This window comes from Eretmochelys imbricata, chromosome 9 (genome assembly GCF_965152235.1).
Source record: "Eretmochelys imbricata isolate rEreImb1 chromosome 9, rEreImb1.hap1, whole genome shotgun sequence".
Taxonomy (NCBI): Eukaryota; Metazoa; Chordata; order Testudines; family Cheloniidae; genus Eretmochelys; species Eretmochelys imbricata.
Genome location: NC_135580.1, coordinates 28542265 through 28559724, shown reverse-complemented (window position 1 = coordinate 28559724; position 17460 = coordinate 28542265). Strand labels below are relative to the sequence as shown.

The 17460-nt window shown below is 43.0% G+C and overlaps 1 protein-coding gene across 1 annotated transcript; it reads left to right on the top strand.

Annotated features, from left to right (window-relative positions):
- Nucleotides 1–6706: 6706 nt before the first annotated feature.
- Nucleotides 6707–14947, top strand: LOC144269989 (tubulin alpha-3 chain). The gene is made up of 4 exons (XM_077826134.1): nucleotides 6707–6932; nucleotides 10687–10835; nucleotides 11445–12125; nucleotides 14651–14947. Exons 1-4 carry the CDS (start codon nucleotides 6812–6814, stop codon nucleotides 14945–14947), a joined length of 1248 nt encoding a protein of 415 aa, XP_077682260.1. The 5' UTR covers nucleotides 6707–6811.
- Nucleotides 14948–17460: the final 2513 nt, after the last annotated feature.

Here is a 17460-nt window from a genome sequence, read left to right as displayed (position 1 = left end):
GCCAGAGAGTCCAGGTTGCACTCGGTCCCCCAAATGCAGATGGAAGTTTGCAGGTTGCAGAAGTCCATAATCAGAGGAGCCTCTTGGGGAGATTAAGAGAACTCTATGTACAAGGATCTGCAAGGATTGTGGTCCTATCTGTAGTGAGAATTCAATTTAATTTTTAAAATTAAAAAAATTATGGAATTCTATGTTTATTGTATCTGAATGTTTTGCTGATCAGATTTGCTTAATTTATGAATAAAAATATAGTTTTCTTAATTGCTAACTCTACAGTTTCAGGGCATGATCTGAAAGTCAGGCAGAGTTATTTCTTTGTTATTCATGATCATCACCAATAAGAAAGATTTTGCTGACCAACAGTACTTTTATATAACTCCCTTGTCTTCAAATTATGTCTTCAATCACACATGTAGATGAAAGCAGAATGTGGCCCCGATTTATTTCAAAATCCATAGCAGTGCTGAGTATTTATGACCAATAGGAGTTTAGAATAGTCAAATCTTTTCATCACTAACTTAAGCAGATCTGGTAGTACTATTCAGCAAGGAGATGCCATTTTTGCATCATCACTTTTCGGAGATGAACTGCACTTTTAGAAAAATAAAATCAAGATCAGTCTTTGTAGCTAAACTTTCAGTTTTTTTAGTTATTATTTTGAGTATAGCTTCTTTTAATGTAAATTGTTGTTAATTGTTGAAAAACTTATAAAAAAATAAAATAGAGAAGCTCCAACCCCTGAAATCTACAACTATTTTAAGCATGTCATTTTAATAGAACATATTTTATAAGATGTTTACAGCTCTGTAAAGTTTCAGGGTTTTGTAGTTGTGTGTGAATTTTTTTTTTCTGCTTGAACCCCAGACACACCATTTCCCATTTTGCAGACAGAGACAAACGGAACTGGCTGCCCACAGTAACCGGCTGAGATCAAGACTCACAGAGGCAGACTTCTAAAGTACAAGAATACCTCTTTTGCTCAGCTCAGCAGTCTGAAAATTCGTAAGAAACACTTTTGAATAAACTTTGACATTAAAAACAAAAAAACACACTGGTCTTTCTGAGTCAATGCTTTTTCCCATTTGAACTTTCAGGTTGCTCTGAGCAAAACGAGAAGAACTTTTTCTTCTAATGTTTATTCCTAACACATTCTGCCATATATAGTCACACTAGGAGCCTAAAATTCTTGGACAACAGAAACTCCCACTAGGGTCCGTGCCAGGTGTATTAAGATGTTAATGAGGTATAATCCAGATGAAAAAATCAGGTGATGACAGAAAAAAAGTAAGGACCCATTTAAAATTTCACATTTCAACTCTGCTTTCCCCTGCAATCTTGAATAAAAGTTGATTCAAATAACTAAACACTTTAATAACAGTCTGTATTTGATCTGAATTCTTTTGGATAAGATTACTTCTGGACTCGCTGTGATAATGCTGATGAAAAGCAATTTTATTTGTACCTAGTAGTGTGCTTAATAGATTCATTTACAGATTTTAAGGCGAGAAGGGACCATAATGATTGTTTAGTCTGACCGCCTGCATGACAGGCCAAAGAATCTCACCCCTTAATTTCTATATCAAACCTCTGTTTGAGCTATAGTATATCTTTTAGGAAGATTTAAAGACTTCAGGAGATGGAGACTCCACCATGTCCCTTGGTTAGTTGTTCCAATGGTTAATTACTCACACTGTTAAAAATGGTTTCAGAGTAGCAGCCATGTTAGTCTGAATTCGCAAAAAGAAAAGGAGTACTTGTGGCACCTTAGAGACTAACAAATTTATTTGAGCATAAGCTTTCATGAGCTACAGCTCACTTCAGCTACAGCTCACTTCATTGATGAAGTGAACTGTAGCTCATGAAAGCTTATGCTCAAATAAATTTGTTAGTCTCTAAGGTGCCACAAGTACTCCTTTTCTTTTTACTGTTAAAAATGTGTCTTATTTTTAGTTTGAATCTGTCTAGCTTTAGCTTCCAATCCTGCATTTCATTATACCTAGTTCTGGTAAATTTGAGAGCCATCTGCTATCAGAAATCTCTTCCCCTTATTAGTAGTTGTTATACTTAACCTTTTCTTGGATAAATTAAATAAACTGAGCTTCTTCTCTCATAATGAGGCATGTTTTCCAGAGACTGAATAATTTTTAAGCTCTTTTCTGAGCTCTTTCCAATTTTTCACAATCCCTATTGCAGTGTGGATACAAGAGATGAACATAGTATTCCACTAATAGTCTCAATAATGCCATATACACAGGTATTACCACCTCCCTACTCCTACTTACTTATGCAACTAAAGGTCAATTTATGCAACTAAGGGTCATGTTCACCCTCGTAGCTACAGCCTGATACTAGGTGCTTGTGTTCAGTTGGTTATCTGTCATGACCCGACCCCCCTCCCCACAAGTCCTTTTCAGTGTCACTTCACTGCATTCCAAGATACAGTCCCCGCATCTTGTAAGTGTGACCTACATTCTTTGTTCCCAGACGTATTACTGTAGCATTTGGCTGTAAAACGTATGTTGTACAAATGAGCCCACCTTTCTCTGTAATCCGGATTGGTCCATCTCACTGACCTGTTCCCAGCATTATTTACCACTTTACCAGTTTGTTTCATCTACACATTTTACCAGCAATGATTTTATATTTTTTCCAAGTCATTGATAAAGATATTGAATAGCATAAGATCAAGAACAGATCCCTGTGGGACCCTACTGGAAACCCCCCGAATGGATGATGATTCCCCATTTACAATGACTTTTTGTGATCTATCAGTTTTTAATCCATTTAAGATGGGCTATATTGATTTTGTATAGTGCTAATTTTTTATATTAGAATGTCATGTGGGAATAAGTCAAATGCCTTACATAAGTCTATTATATCAGCACAGTTACCCTTCTTAACCAAACTTGTGATCCTGACTACCTGACCTCCTCTCCACCCATGTGCCATTCAGCTGAGACACTTTTGCTGACTACTGCTAGATTTGATAATCTGGGGGCAAGGTGTTCTTAGTGGAGGTTCCCTGACTCTAGAACTCACTTCATCAACTGGTCAAAAGAGCCAAAGAGTATTGATCTTCAGAACACAGTGAAAGGACCATCTATTTTCTCAGGTATTTCTATCTGAGGTTGGTTATTGTGTTGAGAGTGTATCGTTAATGGTGGATGACTTCCAATATTGACACTAGTTAACAAGTATTTTTGTGATGGGTGCTTTTACAAGGTAAATAAATATGTATAATGAAAAGGGGCACTGTCGAGTACTTTAGGCCCAAACAAGTGTATATTTTATATATAATGTATTTATATTGCTACATTCCTCTCTTCTGTTCCTTAGGCATACAAGTTACATTAATTCTTGTTTTATTAATGCTTAATTCTTAAACTCCCTGCCTGACTCACCTCTTCATTTTATGACCATGTAAGTGACTTAATTCCACTATGCAACTCATGTGGTGAAACAGTGTTTTAAGGGAGGATCTAAGTGTGTGTCAAAGGATGGATATCTTTTCCCTACCTAGCATCACAGCATCCTTCAAGCTGAAAGGTGCTATTACAAAGAGAGGTGCTATTTCTGTTGTCTTTGCTCTTTACACAACAATATGAGGAAACCACAGGCACACAGATTGGTTCCAAAGAACCGTGTTTATTAACTCTATACAAACATGCAAGGCTAGTTATGTGTTTAAGTAATATGCACCTTGGCAACCTTCCAGCAACTTTTAAAATACAGAGTCCAGTTAGTGCCAGTAGAGGGCTCACAACTATTTAAAGGTATACTACCCTGTTCCTACAGCCTACAGCCATTAGAGTGAGAACTGTGGGAAGCCTCCCTTATGAAGAAGGGAAATGTCACCATTACAGAAAACTTGAAAGTGGCTATTATAGAGTGAGGTGAAGAGTAGCTATTGTTACACAGAAAGGGAAAGTGGCCATTACAGTTTGTTGATGATGCCTCCTAGAGCCCAAGGCCTGCAAGGTCACACTATTGCCAACTCTTGCCACTTTGGGGGGAGTGGTTGGATTTCAGAGGGTCTCAGAGCACTTCTGGCAAAGTTCAGCCGTGCTAGAAGCTGGTGCAGTCTCTCCCCTCCACTGGGCAGTCTCACAGGAGGGTTGGGGAGAGGTACAAGTAAAGGACCTGCAGCTCAGCACAATTTCACCCCTTCCTCCCTTCCTATGAGAAAAACGGAGAGGCTGTCACCCCTGCAACACCCAGCCTAGTGAGAAGCAGAGGGGGTGAAGAGCTTCTTCTGGAGATGCCCCTCCCAGTCTGGGAAAGTGGAGATAGGGCCCTGCTGCAGCCCCCAGGTCTGGAAGAGGGGGCTGAAGCACTCCAGAGGTGAGGCTGGGGGGAGGCTGAATTGAGGGGGGGGAGCAGAGTGGTCAGAACTGAGAGGGGGTGAAGTGATGGGAGCACAGAGAGGCTGAACTGAGTGGAGTGGGAAGGGGGGGGCAGCTGAACAGATGGGGGGGCAGGATTAATACACCTAACCAGCACACGTGGGAGAGTGCGCAGCTCTAATTAGTGCGGGCAAGGGCACGTCAAGAATCAAAATGGAAAGACCAAAAACACAACACAGGACTGTTTGGTTTTTTTTCAAAAATCACATCATATTTGGGCCAACGGTCATTCTGAGACATGCTACCAACTGCCTCAGACCCACGTGGCAGAGGAATGCGCCCAGCCAATGAATGGGAAGGGGGCGGGGCGCGAGAGGCTGGCCGCCAACCAATGGGGTGATACCGCGTGGAGCCAGAAAGCGCGAGGCGAGGGGCAGCGGCGGTTAGCTGTTCACAGTTGGCGCGTCTAGCAACCAGAGGCGGACGTAGGCAGGCTCGCGGTTTTGAGGCGTCCCCCGTTCACGAGGCACCATGGTGGGGAGCGGGAGCCTCAGGGACGCGGGGTTTGGACCGCAGGGTGCCGCGGGGGCGGAAACCAGGCAGTCAGCTGGAGGGAGCTGCAGGCGGGGTTGAGGGGATGCGCTGCGGTTAGGGAGTCGCGGCGGCCGTCAGGTACAGCGAGAATGGGGAGGGGAGCAGCTTCCGCGGACGTGAAGCGCTTGAGAGGAAATTGGGGAAGTATGGGCAGTCAGTGGGACGGTAGCAGAGTACGCAGCCGCGAGAGGAAGCTGTTGGCCTTTGGTGGTTGGCGCCTCGCGCGAGGCAAACGGGGAGTCTGGGTTGTGTGGCGCGCTGCAGCATAGTATGGGAGGACTGAGGCCGGAGCGGAGCACGTGAGGGGGCCGCGAGGGCAGAATGAGGGGAAAGTGCGCGTGTACGGATATCTGCGCGCCAACCAAACGCCTGTATTCTGCGCTTCGGGAAAGTGCCCCTTTTCCCTACATGGGGAGGGCCGCGCGCGCAGCCAGTCGTGGGAGTGGGAGTCTGCCCGACAGCCAATGGGGTTATTCTACGTGGGGCCTAGAGGCGGTTGGCAACTTGACGCCCCCTGAGGCTCTGGATGAGCCCGGACCTGGGGCAGATTCGGTATTTTGAGACAGAGGTTTTTGCGTCATGGTGGGGAGCCATTAGAACAGAGGTCGCGAGGACTTGAAGCTGGGCCAGTGGTGTTGAAAAGGGGTTTGGAATAGAGTAGTGAGGGGAGCACTTGAGCATGAAAGCTCTTTGGGGAGTTCAGGGATCTGGAGTGAATGAGGTGGCAACTGGGGTGAAATAAAGGAGAATTTGAAGAGACAAGGAAGCTATGGTGGGGCCAGGTGGAGAAGAGGGGCACAGGCACAGTGGAGCCTGCTTTTCTCCCTCCCAAAACCTATGTACTCCCTGATAAAAGGCCTTGGGGCCATGTAGCTGTTGGAGGAGGCTGATTTAGAGGTGTATGGGTGTGTGGTACAGAAGTGAGTTATGAGGTGATAGTTGTAGGATTAAAGGGTGCTCCTGAGCAGGTAAAGTGACATTCAGGGAGCTGAAGGATAACATTTCTAGATAGAGTAAGAGAAGGAGATTTGCTGCCCGGTGGGGAGGGGAGAATATTTCTGAGCAAGTAGTGGTAAACATACATGAGATTTGTTTAGATAAAGCGTGGAAAGTTAATGGGAGATTAGGAGATTTGGTTCAGGACCCTCAAAGGATCCAGTAGTGGAGCCACAGAATAAAGAATTGCCAGGCAGATGACCAGAAGGAGATTTAGTGTTCATAGTAATTTTGATTAAGCTAAGAAAGGGTAACTTGTTGGGTAGATTCTGATATCCTTTGTCTAATGATGCATTAGACAAGAGATTCAAGGTTTTGGGGATCATTAATATAGACATTTCTGCCCTGAGTATATAATATTATTCAATTAAAAAAACATGAAAATTAAAGAAAGGTGTAAAGGAAGCTAACAGGAACACTTATCAATGATAATATGCATGCAACATGCTGGAGGGGAAAGATGAGATAATTTAGTATTTGTACAGCTAATTTCATTCATAAGGGTTAAAACTGGAAGATGGAGGAAATTTTGCGCAATACTTTATTATTTAACCATTGGACCAACTTACCAAGGTTCATGGTGGATTCTCCATCACTGACCATTTTTAAATCAAGATTGGATGTTTTGTCTAAAATACATGTTTTGGGAATTATTTTGGGGAAGGTCTTTAGCTTGTGCTGTGCTGGAGGTCAGATTAGGTGATCACAGTGGTTCCTTCTGGGCCTAGAGTCTGTGAAATGAATCCGTTTGTTCCCCGTTTTGTCCTCTTTTACAGCGTGAATGTATCTCTATCCATGTTGGTCAAGCTGGTGTTCAGATTGGCAATGCATGCTGGGAATTATATTGTCTTGAACATGGAATCCAGCCTGATGGTCAGATGCCCAGTGACAAAACCATTGGAGGTGGAGATGATTCATTCAATACTTTCTTCAGTGAGACAGGGGCTGGTAAACATGTGCCCAGAGCTGTATTTGTGGACCTTGAACCAACTGTGGTTGGTATGTATATGAAGTTAAGAGATCTTACTTAAGAGTACTTCGCTATAATTTGTTTTTCCATTTAGTTTTTCAAATGAAATGAGAACAGTCCACCTTTTAGATTGTGATAGTCTTAAATGGACATTGTAAACTTAAAAATACATTTCTGTCTGCATATTTTTACTATTAAGTTAATAAGACTATTGTATTTAAAAGAGGCTGAAATGTTTTCCCTTTTAATTTGTGTGGATAGCAAAGATGAGGAAACACACTTTTTAAAAAAAAAAATTAGGAAAATATGAAAATCCACAAAATATTGGTTGGGGGTTAAGAGGCAGGTATTGTACTGGAAAGTATATTGATTGTCCATTAAAGTACTTTCAACTCATGTAGTAAAAAAAATCATGTTTGAAATGCTGTTCTTATGTACTTTTTAGAAACCATATGTCCGAAAATGCTTTTGATGCAATGAGTGTTTGCTGTTTATTTTGTCTCAGACATAGCTGGGAAGATACACAGTTGTAAAGACCTTTCATGAATAAGGTCATTTGAAGTGCACTGGTGGCATCTGAGGAGCATGTAAATGATACCTTGTTTATGAAGGTGATTACTACAATGCAGTAGTCTCCAAACTTTTTACACCCAAGATCACTTTTTGAATTTCAAGGCAACCCAGGATCTGCCCTGCCCTTTCCCCAAAGCCCTGCCCCACTCACTCCATCCCCCCTCTCTGCATCACTCTCACTCTCCCCTACTCTCACTCACTTTCACTGGGCTGGGGTAGGGTTTTGGGGTTTGGGAGGGGGTGCAGGCTCTGGGCTGGGGCCAAGGGGTTTGCAGTGTGGGAGGGGACTCTGGGCTGAGCCTGGGGTAGGGACTTGGGGTGCAGGGGGGGGTGAGAGGTGCAAGCTCTTGGAGGGAGTTTGGGTGCAGAAGGAGGCTCTGGGCTGGGGCAGAGTGTTGGGATGCAGGAGGGAGTACAAGGGGTTGGGTTGCAGGAGGGGGTACAGGGTGTTTGCTCTGGGAGGGGGGTCGGGGCTGGGGCAGAGTGTTGGGGTGCAGGAGTGGGTAGCGGTACTGGTTCTGGGAGGGGGGTCAGGGCTGGGGTTTGGGGTGCATGAGGGGATATGGGGGCTGGCAGTTGGGGTACAGGCTCTGGGAGAGGAAACAGGGCTGGGGGTTGGGGTGCGGCCTCCTGCCGGACAGCACTTGCCTTCGTGGCTTCCACTAAGACAGGCTCATTGCCTACCCTTGGCCCCATGTCACTCTTGGAAGGGGCCAACGTGCCCGTGGAGGGAGGGGGAGCGGGTGGAACGAGGCTCCTTGCATGCTGCCCCTCTCTGCACTCACCACGCCCGCAGCTCCCATTGGCCACTGCTCCCTGTTCCTGGCCAATGGGAGCTGCAGGCAGGAGCAACGTGCTGAGGGAGGACCCCCCCCGCGGGGCCATGCTGGCCACTTCGGAGAGTGGCATGGGGCCGGGGCAGGCAGGGAGCCTTTCCTAGCAGCAGCCCAGCTGTGCCGCTGGAGATTGCAATTGACAGGGATATCCTCTAGGATCCACCAGCTGATCGCGATTGACTGGTTGGTGACCCCTGCTATAGTGGCTAATAGACCAATTATCAGACCAGATTGTAACTTGAAATAAAAACAGTTTGTATTTTTAATGCATCTTTCATTTGAGGATTTCAGGTTACTTTGCAAAAGTAGGTAAGTAGTGGAATCTCCATTTATAGAAGGCTTTCCATCTAAGGCAGGGATGGGCAAACTTTTTGGCCTGAGGGCCACATCTGGGAATAGAAATTGTATGGCGGGTCATGAATGCTCACAAAATTGGGGTTGGGGTGCAGGAGGGGGATTGGGGCTGGGGCAGAGGGTTGGGGTATGGGAAGGGGTGCAGGCTCTGACTGGGGATGTGGGCTCTGGGGTGGGGCTGAGGATGAGGAGTAGGATGCTGTAGGCTGAGATTGAGGGGTTTGGAGGGTGGGAGGGGGATCAGGGCTGGGGCATGGGCTTGGGGAGAGGCTCAGGGGTGCAGGCTGCGGGCAGCGCTTACCTCAAGCAGCTCCCAGAAGCAGCAGCATAGCCCCGCTCCAGCTCCTATGCATAGGGGCAGCCAGGAGACTCAGCTTTCCACACTACCGCCTCCCCAAGTGCCACCGCTGCAGCTCCCATTGGCTGCACTTCCTGGCCAATGGGAGTGAGACTTGGGGAGGGGGCAGTGTGCAGAGCGGAGCCTCCAGCTGCCCTTACATGTAGGAGCTGGAGGAGGGCCATGCTGCCGCTTCCAGGAGCTGCCCCCGACCCTGCTGGAGCACCGGAGCAGGGCAAGCCCCAGATCCCGCTCCCCAGCAGGATCTGGAGGGCCAGATTAAAATGGCTGTTGGGCTGGATCTGGCCCCCAGGCCATAGTTTTCCCACCCCGATCCAAGGCATAGAAAGGAGGAGTGACTAGACTAGGGTCAGACACGGTTAATGGCTAAATAGGTAGAACTTGTGTGTCACAGGAATGTTATGACCCAATGCCTTCAGCCTCCTGGGAAGCACACCCTCATCTGGGTTATTTCTCTTGAGCTTGGCTTCCTAATTTTTTTATTTTTTTTTTTCAATAAAAAAATATTTTTAAGGATCTTTATGGAACACATCCTTTGAAAAAGCAGCTCCTTAGAGCTTGACTGATACAGGAAGCATTGATTTCCTTTTGAAATGTCACTGCTGCTGTTTCTCCTTGCCACAAGATGGAAATCACTACTTCTTAGCTCCTCCCTGGTGCCCTACCCACATCAACGCAGTAGTAATATATTGCTTTTAAAATCAGACTGAAATACAGCATTGGGAGCTGTTCTAGGAATCCCAGTTTGCCTTCCTCAGTTATGAAGATTAAGTACAGTGGCCTGGATGAGAGGCAGATGCAGAAGTAGTAAGACAAATATAGGGGCAAATATAATGACCAGTTTTGGATCCCCTTGCTTATATAAATCTTCTAAGATTATCACTTAAAAAAGAAATATAAAAATCTTCTTTTCCCCTTACCCAAATTACTTCCATCCTTTAAAACAATGTGATTTTTTTAAAAAAAATTTTACTGTTGTCACAGCATTGAATTTCCATGGTTTAATGTATATCTAACTGACTCCATTACTTAGCGTAACTATTGTCCTCCATGCTCTCTAAAACGATTACATACTGTTTGAGCCACTTACAAAATAATAAAAAAAAACCTATTCTTAAAATCCTTCAAACAAACTGAAGTAAAATGTGAGATTTTTCTCTCATTAGAATATAGAGCTGTGTGTGTGAGGGGAAGTACAAAGTAGGTGTACCAGAGTTTGCAGTTGAGAAAAATTGGGCTTTGCATCTCCTATTCATGTTAATAGCATCTTTATTTGACATCTATGCTGAGCTGCAGGCAAAGTTCAACTCGGTCTCTATCAGCTCAGTCTCTACCAGCAATCTAAAGACTTGGGATGGCTCCCAAGGTAGGTCCCAGAGTTCCCGGTGGTCACAGGGAACATCTGCCACAACCACCTCTTTGTATGTACATCGTATCTCCTGAGCAAAGGTACTGAAATTGTCAGGTCTTTACAAGAGGTGTGTATGTATATATGTATGTGTGTTTATAGCAGGGGAGGCTCTTTATGTCCTCTTCCCCTTCCCCACCCGCGTGCACCTACATAAATGTCAAGTAAGACGTAGTGCTGAGGTAGCACACCAAAATTATCCACAGAGAATGGAATAGACCAAATTTACATCTGAATATTTTGTATTTTTGTAGATGAAGTACGTACAGGCACTTACAGGCAACTATTCCATCCTGAACAGCTCATTACTGGGAAAGAGGATGCGGCTAATAATTATGCCAGAGGCCATTACACCATTGGAAAAGAGATTGTTGATCTAGTGCTAGATCGCATTCGCAAGCTGGTAGGAGTTTAAAGAGCAAGATCAGTATTTAAAATATTTGCATCAAATCTATCTCTTGCAGTACATAATTGTGAAACTGAAGGTTATGTAAATACGTAAAACTGAAGGTTCTGGTGCGTTTCTTGTACACCCAATCCTTTCTAGTTACAGAGTGTGTGTGTGTGTGTGTGTACAGTCTGGTGAAAAAAATTTCCCTGGAACCTAACACCTCTTTCCCCCCCACCCCCCATTTACATTAATTCTTACGGGGAAATTGAATTCGCTTAACATGGTTTTGCTTGAAGTTGCATTTTTCAGGATCATAACTATATGTTAAGTGAGGAGTTACTGTACATCCGCACACCATCACAAAAAAAGTCTATACTGGCTATCTTTTTCCCCATTTATACCTGTAAAATCCTTTTGTTTTCAGTAAAGCTGCACAAATGTAACTAAGGGCAGAATTTGGCCTTGCATTTGGGATTGGCTTAATAGAATAGAATCCATTTACACTCTCATAGCTGTGGGCCATAATTTGCTTTCATTTACATTGGTGCTACTCTGAATCAAATCCTTGGACCTCAGTGACCGTTCCTTCCCACTTTTGTGTGGCTTTTTTTTCTCTTCTAGGCTGATCTGTGCACAGGGCTGCAGGGATTCCTCATCTTCCATAGTTTTGGAGGAGGCACTGGCTCTGGATTTGCATCTCTACTCATGGAAAGGCTTTCTGTTGATTATGGCAAAAAGTCCAAACTAGAGTTTGCAATTTACCCAGCACCACAGGTTTCTACTGCTGTAGTGGAACCCTACAACTCCATCTTAACTACGCACACAACATTGGAGCATTCCGACTGTGCCTTCATGGTAGACAATGAAGCCATTTATGATATATGTCGTCGCAATCTAGACATTGAGCGTCCTACTTACACCAACCTAAATCGACTCATTGGGCAAATTGTCTCATCCATCACAGCTTCACTGCGTTTTGATGGAGCTCTCAATGTAGATCTGACCGAGTTCCAGACCAATCTTGTCCCATACCCACGAATCCATTTCCCACTGGCAACATATGCACCTGTCATCTCTGCTGAAAAAGCATACCATGAGCAGTTGTCTGTGGCTGAAATTACCAATGCTTGTTTTGAGCCAGCTAACCAGATGGTAAAATGTGACCCTCGCCATGGCAAGTATATGGCCTGCTGTATGTTATACAGGGGTGATGTTGTTCCCAAAGATGTTAATGCAGCCATTGCCACTATCAAGACTAAGCGAACAATTCAGTTTGTGGATTGGTGTCCAACTGGATTCAAGGTATTTAGAAACTTGTCACATTGCTTAGTTTAGGAATTGTCAGTAAAACATTTGAAGGTAGTTTTCATACTACACTGCAGTAGTGTGCACATTGTTGTACTATTCATATGTCAGGTCACATTTTAAATATGCACGAGTAAAGCCTGTAAAAATGAGTAGCTGCTTCCGTAATTTAAATTTGTGATCAGAACTATATTTTTACAGGTTTTTTTAAGTCATAACCTACTAATACGGTACTTATCTAAGTGGAATTACCTAGGAATGTGGCTATTCCTAGGTAATTAACTGATGCACTCAAGTTCATTTTCAAAACAAATGCCAATTGTGTAATTAAGCTAATTGGAGGGATTAACATTCTCAGATCCAAGTTGTTAAAGGAATATACAATAGGACAGGGGTTCTCAAACTTTTTTGTTCTGAGCTCTCACTCCCCCCAGGCAATAAAAACTCCCCGGCCCACCTGTGCCACAACAACTGCTTTTCTGCATGCAAAAGCCAGGGCCCCATGACACAGGAACCCCCACAAAGCTACTACATTGCTTAGGCTTTGGCTTCAGCCCCAGGCAATGGGACTTCTGCTTTCTGCCCTGGGCCCCAGCAAGTCTAATTCTGGCCCTGCTTGGCGGTCCCCCGAAACCTGCTCGAGGCCCCCTGGGGTGGGCCCCAGGCCCCTGATTGAGAACCACTGCAATAGGAGAATGGTACAAAATACACAACACTCAGTGAATGCAAATACAGGATTTTGATCCACTTTTCTTTTTCACGGGGTTTTAAAAACTTCGCCATTCAATGTATTGAGAAATGTAAATTAACCACAGACCCTCTACCAGCGAAACAAGTAACGTTGCCTGCCCCTCACATACTACTTACTCTAAATAATGCTTCAGAATCACTTTGTCTATTGCCATAAACCACAAGTGTGTTTTTAGTGGATGATTGGTACACACCTCTGGATGATTGTGGCGGCTGACTTAATCTTCCTGATAGTGCATAAATTACTTAAGAAGTACTCTGTGGGCTGGCTATTGCTATTAGGCCAAGATTTCCTAAACCCCCCCAAAAAAAAAATTGGGCTTCTAAATCTATATTTTTGGTTCCTAAATACATGTAGAGTGTGAGCACTCTGAAAAATCAGAACAACTCTCATTAAATTAATTAAGGACTGCTTGGTACTCAGGATTTTTGAAAATCAGGTCACTTATTTATTCAGGTGCCTGCGTGGTGACTTAGCCTAATAAAAGATAGGATACTGTTAAAAAATCTTGCCCTGAGAATTTATCTACTTTAACATTTCAGCTATCAAAGAGATTTTTTTTAAAACCATGTCTTTAGGGGAAGCAGATTATGAAATTGTAACATGGTTCCTTACCCAGGTCAGCATCAGGTTCTCAAGCCATGTCTTGGTTTACTTCCTTACCCATGTCAGCTCGCTAGTGGTTCAAACCCAGCACCTGGGGGATGACTATTTAGCTGTCAAGCCAAATCAAGTGTCCATTCATTGCAGGGCATGGAAGACCAAATACAAAAAGAGCCTTCAGCCTTTTTCAGGGTTCAATAGTCTTTCAGTCCCTCTAGCTTCAGAAGTCTCCTTGGTCCTCCCCAGCCTGTTAGTTATCTTCCCCACAGGGTCTGTCCTGGTGTCCTATCCAAAACCCTGCAAACTGAACCTGGTATTTGAAAAGGAAGGTATTCTTTCTGGCTTATGCAGCATCACCTATAGCAAAGAGTCTGCTGACCAAACTACCCTTACTTGTCCTTGACCCAACCCCGTTTTCTTCAGTGGTGTTACACACATGTAATAGAATTTGGCCCTGTAATTGGGATTTAGTTGATTCCATTGATGAAGCACAAAACAGCATAAACTAGCTTTTTCACTCATAGCTGTGCTAACACTGCAGGCTAATGAGTAAACAATAGTGACATCGTTATCACAGAGTAAAAAGATAGACTGAGTTCACAAAAGAACCCTGCTGGTGAAATTCATTTACTCAACATCAAATAAGAGTCAAATGATGTGACCCTTACTCAGCATGAGCAAGGGGGCAGAATCAGGGCTGTGGACAAAATTAGGTATTATGATAAAAATACACATACTGGTTCTTAGAAGCTGAGAAGTTACTTGTGATGACATATTGTTGCCAACTCAAAATGAGGTTGTGCTTAGTGTTTTTCTTAAAGCTCCAGCTGCTGAAATGATATTGCATGAGAATTTCAACTTTCATTTAAAAAAAAGTCTAGCCTTTGTGGTTTCAGAGACTAGCTCAAAAATATGAAGCAAGTGCACACTAAAGTCTCAAAATAGGAGGCAGATAAAAATAACTCAACAGTTACAATTTGACTTTTTTAAGCCAATCTCATGATTTTCAGAAGCTGGATTTAGGATTTTTGAACATTTAGAGTTGGCAGTACTGTACTTGCACAGTATTGTCCGCGTGTCTTAGTTTGCTAAATAAACTATGAGAAAAATAGAAGAAATGGACACTTTGAAATACTAATTTAAGGTTGCTGTTTTTGTTTCCTCAAAGGTGGGCATTAACTACCAACCTCCCACTGTAGTGCCAGGAGGCGACTTGGCCAAGGTGCAGCGTGCTGTGTGTATGTTGAGTAATACAACTGCTATTGCAGAAGCCTGGGCACGTCTTGACCATAAATTTGATTTGATGTATGCTAAGCGTGCCTTTGTACACTGGTATGTTGGAGAAGGGATGGAGGAAGGAGAATTTTCTGAAGCCCGGGAAGATTTGGCTGCACTTGAGAAAGATTATGAAGAAGTGGGTGTAGATTCTGTGGAAGCAGAAGCTGAAGAAGGGGAGGAATATTAAAAGATAGTCTAAAGTCAGAAAATGTTTGTCAAGAGGGTTTGTTTTTTTTAACTCAGTTCACTTATTTGGTTTTCAAATAAAAGTTTAAATGTTATAACAGTATTTTTGGTTCAGTGACTATTTACCAAAAAAATTACAAAGCAGGAGTATTTTTAGGCTAAACAGTTAAGTAATAAAAAGTGTACTTCAGAAGTACTTGTCAAGCAACAAGGAAAGGATGTGGCCTGATGGTAACGTGGAGTTTTGTGCCAACTAAAATGGAAATAACCTATAAGGTACATTGAAATGGTGGTTTAGCATGCCCTTTGCTGCTTCTGAAGTAAAAAGCTGTGCATTTACAAACCTCAAAAGATGCAGTTTAGCGACAGCGAAGACCCAGCAAAGTGACTGCTAGAGCTGCAGACCCTGGCGATCACATTTCAAACATCTGAGGGGGCGAAGTGGAGAGGGTGATAGATAGATTTTTATTTTTTATTTTATTTTTTTTTTAACAGGAAGAGGATGGGGGGCAGAGACCATATTGTGGATCACCACTACTATCCTCATTTCCTTCTGCTGCCTTCATTCAGGTTGGGACAAGAGTTCAAGATGTCCCTAGCTTTGTCTGAACCAGTTTACTCATCTTTCACAAGCACCAAATATCTTGACAGAGGAAGACATGGAAATCTCATAAAAAGAGAAGTGTGGGCCAGACTATGGTTGCCCTATCCATGGGTGTGCAAGAACTTCTGCCCCCCAGCTCCCTCGTTCTCTTTGAGCAGAAGCCAGCTGTAGATGCAGTCTCTGCTGGTGTCCCTTGGAATGCAGATTATTCCAAGGGAACAGGAAGGAGGGTCAGTGTCCTACTTCCTGTCTGCACACCTTGCCAGTTGCAGAGGGGAATGCATGCTACCTCAAGGATTTTTTTTTTTTTAAAGGTTCATTTCCCTTGAGCCTAATATCTGGGCACTCCAGAAGGCAGTTTGTCACCCTGAGGCACAATAGCCGCAACAGCTAAGAACTGAGCTATTGTGCAAGTTAAAGGCTTAGATATTAAAAACTTGGAAGTTGAGAATGGTGAACAATAAGGCAGAATCTCTCTGGCCTGAGGTGGCATAGGATTCTTACTGTTTCAAATAAATGGGAGATGGCCTTCCTCTCTCAACTAAGGAAACATAGACTAGTGGCTTATGATCAGACCATCCTCCTTCAGCCATGGTATATTTTCCTTTTTTCCTCTTAAATCCTTCTCTTAACTCACTGAACCCTGCACCTGATGTTGGAAATGGGAGGGAATCATTCAAAGCCAGAAGTCATCAATACAGTTGTCTCCAAAGGGGTATTCTAAAAGTAAATCCATATGTGTGCACAGAAATGTGTACATGGAGTCACTTCTCACATATTCCTCCCAAGGCCCAAATTACAGAATTTCATTTCTATTTGTGGATATAAACACAGTAATTACATAGCTAGGTATTTAGTGGGTAATATGTTCAGGGATACAAGTATGGAACGTTGTCCTGTTATGCATGAACACCCTGGTAAAAACATTGAGTAGGTGTTTGTTACTTTGGTTACATATAGAACATTACGGTCTGGATTGTGATGAGCTGCATAGATGTGCATTGGGAAAAAGGATGCAAGAGGCATTCCCTCACTTGCATTTGCTGGGGACAGGAAGAATCTCAGTACTTGCGTTACCAGAGTTTGGAACTCCAATGCCATTATAAACCCTCTCCTATGTAATATACTACCCTAGTTTTGGTTCCCCAAAAGCCTGGGAAAGGTTCTGTGTATAGGTGTTCTGTGATCAGAACTACAGTGGCACTTCATTGAGATCAACAGGCATTGTCTGCACATTTCAGAGCATTACATCCTCTGATCCACTCCACATGCCCCTGACCTGCACAAATTGGCATAATTTGCAAGATATGGATTTTTGAAACCGCATTTTTCTTGTGTAATGGGAATTCACAGAAGAATCAGAAATGTACATAGTTGGTTAAAAGACCACTGAATAGTATTGTATACAAGTAAATAAGTATTTCATTTTACGTTTCTGCAGTTACTGTAGATGTTGTTACTAGGGCTGTCGAGCGATTAAAAAAATAAATTGCGATTAATTGCACTGTTAAACAATAGAATACCATTTATTTAAATATTGGATGATTTCTACATTTTCAAATATATTGAATACTAAGTACAGTACTCACTTTATATTTATTTTTGATTACAAGTATTTGCCTTGTAAAAAACAAAAGAAATTGCATTTTTCAATTCACCTAATACAAGTACTGTAGTAAAATCTCTTTATCATGAAAGTTGAACTTACAAATGTAGAATTATGTACCAAAAACTAACGGAATACTTGTGGCACCTTAGAGACTAACAAATTTATTTGAGCATAAGCTTTCGTGAGCTACAGCTCACTTCATCAGATGCATTCAGTGTACAAAAAATTGCATTAAAAATAAAACAATGTAAAACTTTAGAGCTTACAAGTCCACTCAGTCCTACTTCTTGTTCAGCCAATC

Coding starts and splice junctions, on each gene's coding strand:
- LOC144269989 (XM_077826134.1), top strand. CDS start 6,812: ATGCCCAGTGACAAAACCATTGGAGGTGGAGATGATTCATTCAATACT. Junction 10,836..11,444: donor TAGATCGCATTCGCAAGCTG/GTAGGAGTTTAA, acceptor TTTCTCTTCTAG/GCTGATCTGTGCACAGGGCT. Junction 12,126..14,650: donor GGTGTCCAACTGGATTCAAG/GTATTTAGAAAC, acceptor GTTTCCTCAAAG/GTGGGCATTAACTACCAACC.